This window comes from Lynx canadensis, chromosome A1 (genome assembly GCF_007474595.2).
Source record: "Lynx canadensis isolate LIC74 chromosome A1, mLynCan4.pri.v2, whole genome shotgun sequence".
Taxonomy (NCBI): domain Eukaryota; kingdom Metazoa; phylum Chordata; class Mammalia; order Carnivora; family Felidae; genus Lynx; species Lynx canadensis.
The window spans coordinates 25,272,333-25,284,228 of NC_044303.2; the positions used below are offsets into that span (position 1 = coordinate 25,272,333).

The window sequence follows — 11,896 nt, forward strand, 5'->3', positions numbered from 1 at the left end:
ACACAGACGTACTAATTTTAGACCTCAAATAAAGGGAGTGTGGATGAAGGATGAGGTAAAAAGGCCTAATGTTTCAATTCCAGTTTTTAGTCCTTAGGGCATAACATTTAAGGCCCATCTACAGAAAATTTTGACCCAGGGCCTTAGGAAATTGCCCCTGTTTTTCCAGACACAAGAATTTCTTCTGAAGACAGGCTTTTATCTTCCAACCTTAAAAAAAAAGCTAGATGAACAATGCACCATCACTAATTTAGAAATACAACCCTTTGGGGCGCCTGGGTGGCTCCGTCAGTTAAGTGTCCGACTTCGGCTCAGGTTATGATCTCACAGTTTGTGGGTTCAAGCCTCTTGTCGGCCTCTGTGCTGACAGCTCAGAGCCTGGAGCCTTCGCCTCTCTCTGCCCCTCCCTCACACTCTTGTCTCTTAAAAATGAATAAAACTTTTAAAAAAATTTAAAAAGAAAAAAATTAAAGAGAAATACAACCCTTTAAAAACAGGCTTTAAAAAAATTTTTTTTAATTTTATAGACAGAGAAATAAGTGAGTGGGGAAGGAGCAGAGGGAGGTAGGGGGAGGGTGGGGGGGGAGGGAGAGAGAGAGAGAGAGAGAGAGAGAGAGAGAGAGAGAATCTCAAGCAGGCTCCACACTCAGCACAGAGCCTAATGTGGGGTTCAATCCCACAACCCGGGGATCATGACCTGGGCCAAAATCAAGATGTCATTAGACATCCACTCAGGCACCCCCCAAATAGGCGTTTCTGTCCTGAGTTCAAGTGGGGCTATACCTTCTGGCATGGGGAAGCGTGTTATGGTGCAGCCTGGCTTGAACACTGCTCCTGCTCACTTATAAGCTGTGTGACGACGGGCAAATTACCTAATGCTCCTAATCCTCGATTTCTTTTCTGCAAAATAGGAACTACAATATCTGTATCCTGAAGCCACTAGGGAAAAAAGAAAACACGGGTGTGGGAAAACAGGCTTCCTGAACTGCTGGGAAGCTGCAGACCAAAAAAAAAAAAAAAAAATGTTCAGCAACGTCCTCAACCTGCCTCCTCCCCACAAATGACTCTGACTCAAGAGCCAGGAGGTCATGAGTAAACATAAATACCTCTTACTAAGGGTATCACTTGTTCATGTAACCCTTCCTGAATGGTGACATAATCCTTCGATATAAAAGGACTATGACACATGAAGAATTAAGTTTCTCAAATCCAGTGAGAATCTATCTTGAGTCCAAAGCGTCATCAGCAACCGTGTGCTGCCACCAGGGGTTCGGAAGGTAAAAGGGCCTAATTATTTCATTTCAATTCCAGTTCTTAGTCTGGAGGCAGAGGAAGCTGTGCTAAGTCACACTACTCCTGCTCTGTGGAGCCATCCCAGTTACCACAACAAGCTGCCTCCTCGGAGAGGGGGAGGTAACCCACCAGAGACAATACTACATGTATTTAGCATCATGCTTGTCACACAGTAAACACTCAATAAATCTATGCTACTGTCATTTATCCTTTTATTATTATCCCTATTTATGAGCAATAACAGAGTAAGTAAATCTATAAATCAGAATCGATAGTGCTCTTGGGGAAAGAATAGTCCTTAGGCTATCTTTTTTTTTAACGTTTATGTATTTATTTTGAGAAAGAGAGCGTGCACACTCATGCGTATGCATGCGTGCAAGTGAGGGAGGGGCAGAGAGAGAGAGGGAGAGAAAGAATCCTAAGCAGGCTCCAAGCTCAGTGCAGAGCCTGACGCAGAGCTCAATCTCACGACCGTGAGATCATAACCAGAGCCAAATTCAGGAGTCGAGTGCTTAACCAACTGAGATACCCAGGCACCCCCATAAGCTATCTTTATAAAACTGGATTTCATTAGTAGTAACATTTAGTTCTATTCAGACTGTGACAAAAGTCAAACATGTAATGCTATCCTCAATGGTTACACAATAGCTAAGGGGGAAGGAGAGGTGGGTCAGGCTCAGATTTGAAAACATACCAGAAAGCACCGGGAGACTGGGCTAAGGTAAGGAAAGCTGGACAGAGTGCTGCTGCAATGTGCTCATCAGTACATTCAAGACAGCTAAAGACTCAGTGAACTTGAAGACAGTGCACTAAAATCACCCAATAGGAAACATAAAGAGGAAACAGAGTGAATAAATAAAAACCAAACACAATATCCAAGAACACAGAGATGGCATCATATTATCTAGTACATGTATAAATAGAATTCCAAAAGGAGAGAGAACAGGGTAGAAAAAAATTTTTTAAAAAGATAATAGTTGAAACATTTCCAATAAAAGACAGCAAACTACAGTTCTGAGAAGCTCAGAGAATCCCAAGCAGAATCTCTCTCTCTCTCTCTCTCTCTCTCTCTCTCACACACACACACACACACACACACAAATACACATGTACACACATGATATTCATACTCCTAAAAATAAAGTTTAAAAAAATATGCTAGAAGACATAGGAAAAAAGACATATTATATACAGAAGAATGAAGATAAGAATTAAAAGAATTACAACAGACTTCTCACCAGAAATTAAACAAATCTTTTAAGAAATAAAAGAAAAAAACCGTCAATCCAGAATTCTTAATCTAGTAGAGTATCTTTTTTAAATGAAAAGGGCTGTTTAAACAAAGCTGAGAAAATGCATTTCCAACAGTCTTGTACCACAAGAAATGTTAAAGGCAGTTCTTCAAAAGCAGATGGAACATAATACCAGATGGAAAAATGGATCTTAAAAACAAGCCAGCAAAAAACTAAAGGCTCTAGAAATAGTTAAAATAAAAGCAAATATGGTAATTTTTTTTATTTTTAATCACTCAGAAAGATAAATGTCAAAAGCAAACATATATCAGGCTCAGTCAGTTAAGCGACGACTCTTGATTTTGGCTCAGGTCAAGATCTCATGGTTTGTGAGTTGAAGCCTCCAGTTGTTCAGGCTCCGCACTGACAGCACAGAACCTGCTGGGGATTCTCTCTCTTTCTCTCTCTCTCTCTGCCCCTCCCCTGCTCGTGTACTCTCTCTCAAAATAAATGAACGTTTAAAAAAATATTTATCTTCTAATTTACTTTACAAAACAAAATCATATGAAAACTCTAGATACTTGAGAAGGTAGTGTAGATATTCCAGACAAAGTCTGTAGTCTAGATGTTGTGAGTAAACATGATCATGTGAATATATGAGAAAACATTCTATTTGATTACTTCATGTACAAATACTAACTACTTTTCAAGCATGAGCACTTTTAAATACCAGAAGCAGAAGGAGGCTTCCCGTCCTGTTCCCTTGTACTCACTAATACAAAACCATTTTCTCTCAAACCAAGAAGCCACATTAACTGAAACAACTACTTTTTTTTTTTTAATGTTTATTTATTTTTGAGAGACAGAGTGTGAGCGGGGGAGCAGCAGAGAGAGGGAGACAGAATCTGAAGCAGGCTCCAGGCTCTGAGCTGTCAGCATAGAGCCTGACGCAGGGCTCGAACTCACGAACCATGAGGTCATGACCTGAGCCAAAGTCGGAAGCTAACTGACAGAGCCACCCAGGCGCCCCCAACTGCAACTAATTCTAAGAAACAATTTTTTAAAGAAACAAAACAAGTTACTTTTTAAAAGAGAATGAAAAACTGGCCCCATTAGCTACATTTCTTCAGCTGTCTTCTTTTCTTAAAGCACCTGGAATAGAATGGAAAAGCAAGAAGGGGTGTGCTGGGGTCACAAACTTTCCTGTTCTGACCTCTCATTCACTCCTGCCTCTCCTGGCTGGCTCGGTCAGTAGAGCATAGACCCTGGATCTCAGAGTCGTGAGTTCGAGCTCAAGCTCCATGTTGGGCACAGAGATTATTTAAAAAAATAAGTAAGTAAAAAAACTGACTCTCATTAACTCATTCACTCCTGAGTCCTCTGACACACTATACCGTGCTAGCTTCCAGAGGGAGCATTTACCATCAGAGAGAAGAGCACAAATCTAGGTACCTAACTGTCAGTCCTAGAGAGCTATTGTATAGTTTATGCAAATGGTATGTTAACATATTAATAATTATAATAAACAATCAACCTTGCCTGACCAGCTAAGCAGGTCCAGGAAAAAACCAAATACACCTTTCTCTCCCGAACTTTATTTCTTGTACATTTCCGGGTTGGAGAAAATCACTTTCATAATCTAAAAAATTCATTCCCTAAATGAAACCTGATGTTACTTTCTCTGCTTGAGGCAAATCATTGAAGATGTATAGATGGAATCTCAGAACCTTCAAGGCACTTAACGTTTTCTTTTCTTACCTTTGGTCTGAGTGATACCTATACCAGCATAGGATCACAAGATTCTAATCTACTCTTTCAAGTTATCAATCATGTGGGGAGAAAAGCATATGAATAATACAGTACTTACAGCTCGCTTGCCATGTGCACTTAACATACGTGATTTCACTAAATTCTCACAATCACAACCCCTCATCAGACAGTAAGCATATTATAATCCCCATTTTTTAAAGAAAAAAACAGGGGGCGCCTGGGTGGCGCAGTCGGTTAAGCATCCGACTTCAGCCAGGTCACGATCTCGCGGTCCGTGAGTTCGAGCCCAGCGTCAGGCTATGGGCTGATGGCTCAGAGCCTGGAGCCTGTTTCCGATTCTGTGTCTCCCTCTCTCTCTGCCCCTCCCCCGTTCATGCTCTGTCTCTCTCTGTCCCAAAAATAAATAAACGTTGAAAAAAAAAATTAAAAAAAAAAATAAAGAAAGAAAAAAACAGGCTCAGAGAAGTTAAATATACTAAGAACACACAGTCTTTAGGAAAACAAGTTACAATTCATTTCAGGTAAATTTCAGGGTTAATTATTGCAGCATTTATGAAGAACTACTAAATTCAGCAGAAAGCAAAAGGCCCTCACTACTAAAACAGATGAATCTTGGCTGCAAGAAACCAGTCTACCTAATATTCTACTTCAAATTCTTTTATCTAACACCAAAAAAAGAGAAAGATATAACGTCTTTCCAAAATATGACCAGTTCCTCTTCATAAAAGAGAAAGATATTTTCTAAAAAAGTTAACAGCTTTACGGTATTTACTGAAGCATCAGTTGGCCTTTTGCTATTCAACTAACTTGCTCAGTGCCAGCTGTTCAGGAAGTAATTTATCTTGTGAGAACTGTGAAACACTGCAGAAAATCCTTTACAGATACACTGTTTGGAGAAAATAAAACTGAGCCATTCTTTTTTCAGCACCAGTGTTAAGAGTGGTAACAGACAGGGGAACCTGGGTGCTCAGTCGGTGGGTATCCGACTCTTAATCTCGGCTCAGGTCATGATCTCACAGTTCGGTTCGTGTGTTGGGTTCCATGCTGACAGTGCATGGAGCCTGCTTGGGATTCTCTCTCTCCCTCTCCCCGCCATCCCGCCTCTCTCTCTCTCTCTCTCTCTCTCTCTCTCTCTGTACCCCTCCCCCACTTGTGCTTACGCTCTCTCTAGAAATAAACATTAAAAAAAAAGAAGGGTGGTAACAGATAAAAAAATTCAATTCCAGTCTTCCCATCAGACATAGAAACACTTTTAGTAAAGGGAAACAAGGGCTACAGATAGCTGAAAAACAATGATCCCCCTGACAGATGCCCCAGACAGGAAAATAAAGGCCATTTCATTCTCACAGAAATCCCATACGTACACTGCATATACCAGAACACCTTCACTCAACCCTTGAACCTGTCAAGCTCATCTCCCACCTGTGACTTTGCATTGCTTTTTCCTCCACCTGGAAGGTCACTTCTCTAATCTTTGCAAGGCTGGCATTTTGTTTTCCACCATGAGTTCTCTCCTTAGACTGTTACTTTCTTAGAGAGGCTTCCTTCCTTGTCTAGAGCATACCTCGATCCCTTTCCGTCATACTATCTTCTTTTATTTTCCTTATACCATGGATCATTGTCTGAACTTACCCTGTTCTTTTCTACAAGCTCATGATCACAATTATGTTAGCTCCATGAAGCTAGGGAGCTTGATTTGCTTATCTTTCTATCCTCAATTCCTAGCCCAGAACAGGCACAAAATATATGTTAAACAACTGCATGAGATTAATGTGGATACTATACTGCATAAATATGAAAAAAAAAAATAGGATGAAAACGAAAGATTCCATTTACTTCACTCCAAAACCTTTCCTTTGTGTTCAACGAGAATAGTAATAGTTTATGAGCTAAGACAATAAAAGCAAATTGGGTTACTTTTCTTGTGGACTATGTTCCCCACAGGTGCTGTGATGCCCAAGCATCCTGCTTCTGTAACAGGCCAAATCAACTATAAGCGGACTGGAACATTTATAGAGCAAACAACTTCTGTTATCCAAAGCATAAAAGACTTTGATAGCCAAGTCAAAGAAATTTCCACCTGTTTCCTCATTTATTTCAGCATTGTATCCTACAGGTGAACAGAGAAACCCAAGAAAGAACACCTGTATTTTATGGCAGAGGACGTTAACAGTGAAAGTGAACTTTCAAAGTTCTTACTCTCTAAAACTTGAGGGTAGAAAAAAATAGTTTAAGTCTCTAAAAACAATCCACCTTTGGACACAATCCCAAATCCTGTAAAATGAGTGCTCCCAACATTAAAAAAAAAAAAAATCATTATTAATAAAACAATAATCCTAAACCTGGCCCTCAAACCAGAAAAAAGTCTGTCCATCTGACAATTCATAAGATGTTCTTTTTGATACTGTAACTACTTGAACTGAATTACATACGCGATAATATGCATAACAACCCAATAATAACTAGGATTAAAAACACTGACACCACCGAAAGCCAGCATTACCTAATAATGCACTGACCCAGCTTTCAAAGAAAATTCTTTTCTATTGCTCGGCTATCGGTCAGATAGATAAATCGATCTCCCATAATCTGCACTTGATGGAGAGCTCATTGCTCTGTGTGCGCTGAATGAAACCCTCACTCGGGATCAAGTTTTTGTCTCTCCAAGTGCCCCATGGAAAAAGGAAGCTGGGTTATTCATTAAAGCGGTAAATGAATACTAATAAGGAGGCTGTCCTGAAGCAAAGCACTTCGGGGGTCGGTGCCCTCTCCTGGGAGATGGTGGGCAGCAGGATTATACCTCAGCTGATAGCACGGATACCAGGGGCAAGACGCCCACGGCAAGGCTCCCAGCCAACCGTCCCACACCGCAGGCGGAGGGCTGGGTGCCCGCCAACACCAGCCACTGGACGCCCCCGCAGTCGTCCCCGTGCGAGAGTAGAGTTGGCAGTCGCCGGCAGAGCCAGGCCTGACAGCCCGGGAGGGTGAGGCGCCTCTCCCACCGGAGCCGCCACCGTGGCCGGGGAGGAGGGAGAAGAGACCGCGGGCAAGAGTCTGCAAGGCCGGGGCCCACCGGCACGCCGAAGAAGCATCCCAGCTCGCTTTCTCGCCGCCCCAGCCCAGTCCCAGCCCGTCACCTCACCTCGGCCGGCACAGGCAGGTTCTCCACCGCCGCCTTCAGCTCCAACACCGAGTCCGTCTGCCTGTCGGTCAGCGGCGCCGTCGTGTCGGGTCTCCGATCCCAGAGAGCCAGCTTCTCCCGAGCGTCCCGCTCTGCCGCCGCCTCAGGCGGCAGCAACAGCGCCGCCTCCGCCATCGCCGCCGCCCCTGCGGCCCTCAACAGCAGCGGGGTGGAGGGGACCCCGACAGACAGGCCCTGGCCACTTCCGGGGGAGCCGGGGCTTCCAGCAAGGCACCGGCGGCGGGGCGGAGCGGAATACCCTGACTCCGGAAGTGCTTCTACAGTGTGTGTGGGCGGGACCGAGGCCAGGACAGACGTGGCTCTAAACGGGGTACAAATATTTCCGGCTGGGAAGGCGTAGAGGGAGAAGAATGTGGGCCCTGACGGAAATAGATGTGCCCCTACCGGAAGTCTCTTCCTCACCTTCAATAACTTTATTGTAATGTGTGTTCAGGTTATTGACAATTGAGCTACGCGACCCTGCCGGCAGAGGTCCTCCTGGGCTCCCGGATCTACTCACTGCTTCTGCTCACTGCCGAGTAGTCTGGGTGGGGTATGCGGTCTCTGATTTCCGTGGAGACATGTGACAGTTTCCACCGCCTAGATCACGATCACAGTATAAAATTTTCCAACATCCAGCAAGAAAGGCAACTTCAGAAAACACATAAGGATTCAAAAGATTTCTGAATATCAAACACCATTAATAATACTAGATAACTGGAAACAACCTAAATGCCCAACATTTTAGAACTGGATTAATTCATGGCACAGACATGTAATTGAAATACTATTCTGTCACTTAAATCATGTAGTTTTTGAGCAACAGAACAATTATGGTATTGCATATATGTAAAAAAGTTATATATTCTATAACTTATAGAATAAAATAAATATCTGTGGGTCCATATTGATAAATAAATGATTGAATAAATAAGCGGGGGAGAAGGGATAACTCTACAGAGGAATTCCAATCAATAAATGTAGAATGAGGGAAAATAGTAATAATTGGCAGGCAAGATCTAACAATGGATTCTAAAATTAATGCGTGAAACTTTGAGGAGAAACAGAAATTGTAGTGTATCAAATGATCTCCGCAAGATATTTATTAATAGCAATGGGGGGAGGGATATTAACTTTACAGTGGAAAAACCTGGCAAGTATTACCTTAAGCAAGCCACGGAAGTCAACGTCATCACCATGAATCCTTTCCAAAAATGCAAAACTACATTCTAATCATGAAAAAACATCAGATAAACTAAAAATGAGGGATAACCTGCAAAGCAGTTTAACGGTATTCGTCAAAGGTCTTAATGTCATAAAAGACAAGGAAAAAACCAAGGGAATGTTACACATTGAAGGAGAGGAGGGAGCCATGGCAGCTGGATACAGTGTAGGAATTTGGATTCGATCCTGGGACAGAAAAAGGGAAAACTGTAGAACAAAATATAGATATTTTAATAATGTCTATAATTTAGGTAATAGTAGTGCACCAATGTTAATTTCCCAGTTTTGATTATTGTATGTGGTTATGTAAGATGATAACATTGGGGGAAGCTGAATGAAAGGCACACCTGAACTCTGTACTACTTTTGCAACATTTCTGACGTCTAAAATTCTCTCAAAGTCAAGAGTTAAAACTCTCATGTTGTAGAAAACACGTATCTACATAAACAAAGCTGGTTGGAATTACTAATTATGTTTTTTTCTCTTCTTTTTTTTTTTAATCACTGTTTCCCCATCAAACCATTCCACCACTATTTCCTAAAGAAAATCATCTTGGGGGCACCTGGGTGGCTCAGTTGGTTAAGCGTCCGACTTCAGCTCAGGTCACCATCTCGCAGTCTGTGAGTTCGAGCCCCGCGTCGGGCTCTGGGCTGATGGCTCAGAGCCTGGAGCCTGCTTCCGAATCTGTGTCTCCCTCTCTCTCTGTCCCTCCCCCGTTCATGCTCTGTCTCTCTCTGTCTCAAAAATAAATAAACGTTAAAAAAAAAAAATTAAAAAAAAAAAAAGAAAGTCATCTTGTAGATATGTTGAGACAGGTTGATCTTCTTGTTGAAGTATCTAAAACACACTTTGTCTTCTATCCAGACTGATCTCTAGTTCCAAAAATTTCAGAAATACGGTTCTGTTGAGTTTTGTGATGTCTATTTTTCACCAAACATCATCCTTTTATATTTATCCAAATACAAACATTTTTTCTCCCAAGTTTTTTTTTTAATGTTTATTTTTTTATTTTAGAGAGAGAGAGTGGGGCTGGGCCAGAGAGAGAGAGAGAGAGAGAGAGAGAGAATCTCAAGCAGGCTCCACGCTCATTGTGGAGCCCAACATGGGGCTTGATCCCACAAGTCTGGGATCATGACCTGAGCAGAAACTAAGAGTCAGACGGTCAACGAACTGAGCTACCCAAGTGCCCCTCTCCCAAATGTGTGTCTATTGCAGATTTTCCTAAATCCACGATCACTCTACTTTCTAACAATTATGTGTAATTCTTTAAAATACGTTTAGTAAGTGGTGATTCATAATACTAAAGTGTGAGAGGAGGTCATTGAGAAGACATGACCACAACTGACCTGAGAACTGGACTCTGGCAATCAGAGGCTCCTTGTCTCTTCTTGGAATGTACCTTCTGTCCACCGTTCACACAGTGGAGGCTGTTTTCAAGGACATGGCCTTGAGAGAGCAATATGTGTTGAGACCATCTGGACTGAATACATGACTGAACCCAATGTAGGCTTCTATATGAACTTTTAAGATTCTGGCAGGCGGGTGCAAAGATCTACTTGTCTCCCAGCTGACCTCTTTAATAAGCCTTCCCTTGCTTATTAAACCTGCCACCTGCCAATCAAGAATGGCCTGCCACCTTCTTCGGTCTCTCATTGCCTTCCAACGGTGCGCTCCAGTTTCTAATTTCACCCAGGGAATTCTGAAGCTTCAAACTAACTTAAAGGGATGCGGTGCAGGTCATGGTGACCATGGAAAAGATTTGAGCCAAGGCTGAATGTTTAATCAGCTGCTGTGAGATCAAATGTGGGGAGAGGAAAATAGATATGCAGCATAATAATGCCTGGTCTATTCTTAAACTGAAGAACTGAGAGAGCTAAAAAAGCAGTGCCTGGAAGATCCAGCAGTCACCAGCTGGCTCTGCAAGGGTGGGAGACAAGAGCGAGAAAATAGAGTAACAGCAGTCCTTGCTCGGTGTTTTAATTTTGCAGAGCACTAGCATAGAAATACATACATTTAAACAATGCAATGGTTGTTCAAACTCTACTAGAAATGTGGTATACAATATACTGAATCCTTCTGCTTCAGACTGTAATGTTCGTTTCTGTATGGACAAATATTGTCTAGTCCGCCCTCCAAAAAACTTACAAGTTCCTAAAAGGAATCTGCCTTTTTAAAAATGCCAATTTATTTTGAGAGAGAGAGAGAGAGAGAGAGAGAGAGTGTGTGTGTGTGTGTGTGAGAGAGAGAGAGAGAGAGAGAGAGAGAGAGAGAGAGAGAGAGAGAGAGAGAAAGGAGGGGCAGAGAGAGAAAAGAGAGAGTTCTAGGGCTCAATCTCATGAACCGTGAACTCATGACCTGAGACAAAGAGTCAGACGCTTAACCAACTGAGCCACCCAGGCACCCCATGAATCCACTTTTACTCTCGTATTACAAGTCAAGTTATTTCCTGTTTTCTGCTAGAAAAACAGCAGATTAGCTTATCCCCAGAAGCACTAGCCAACAGGACAAATAAAATTGCAGATTTAATTTTCTACTATAATTCTTCCAATGCATTTAAGAATTTCTAATTGTTTCCATAAAATCAATGAAATTGATATAGCAAAAGCTCATATTGTATATACCCATACATATATACATATAAGATACACATATGTATTCTGGGTGTGTGTGTGTGTGTGTGTGTGTGTGTACGAGAGACAATAAGAAGACAGGATTGCATAGACTATCTCGAGAAAAGGACAAAGATGAGGTCAGAGGAGTTTCATGCCCAAACGATCAAGGTCCCCATATCACAACAGACGACATTTTGTGTTATTCAGATTTCACTTTCGATCTCTTGATTGAAATCCTATGAGTAAGGCAGCAGAGGAGTTATTCTCTTTCATTTATAGAGATAAGCAAATGGAACACAAGATGGGGCCCAACCCACACTACCAGCACAGAGCCTGCTTGGCATTCTTTCTCTCTCTCCCTCTCTCTCTCTCTCTCTGCCCCTCCCCTGCTCTCTGTCTCTCTGTGTCAATAAATAAACATGACTATATATATATACATATATATAGTCATGTTTATGACTATATATATACATATATATATACATATATAGTCATGTTTATTTATTTATTATTTATATAATTTATATATTTATATAATATTTATATAAATATTTATATTAATATTTATATATTATATATATATA

General features: G+C 41.7%; 1 protein-coding gene across 2 annotated transcripts in view; it reads right to left on the minus strand.

The window, feature by feature from the left end:
* Positions 1-7,719, minus strand: part of COG3 (component of oligomeric golgi complex 3) — a 72,582-nt gene extending 64,863 nt beyond the window's left edge. Inside the window, exon 1 of one of the 2 annotated variants that reach the window (XM_030310996.1) lies at positions 7,438-7,719. In XM_030310996.1, coding sequence (XP_030166856.1) covers positions 7,438-7,611 — 174 coding nt within the window. In that variant the 5' untranslated portion in view covers positions 7,612-7,719. The remainder of the gene's footprint in view (positions 1-7,437) is intronic. The other variant, XM_030310991.1, reaches the window with a different exon arrangement.
* Between the last annotated feature and the right edge of the window lie 4,177 nt (positions 7,720-11,896).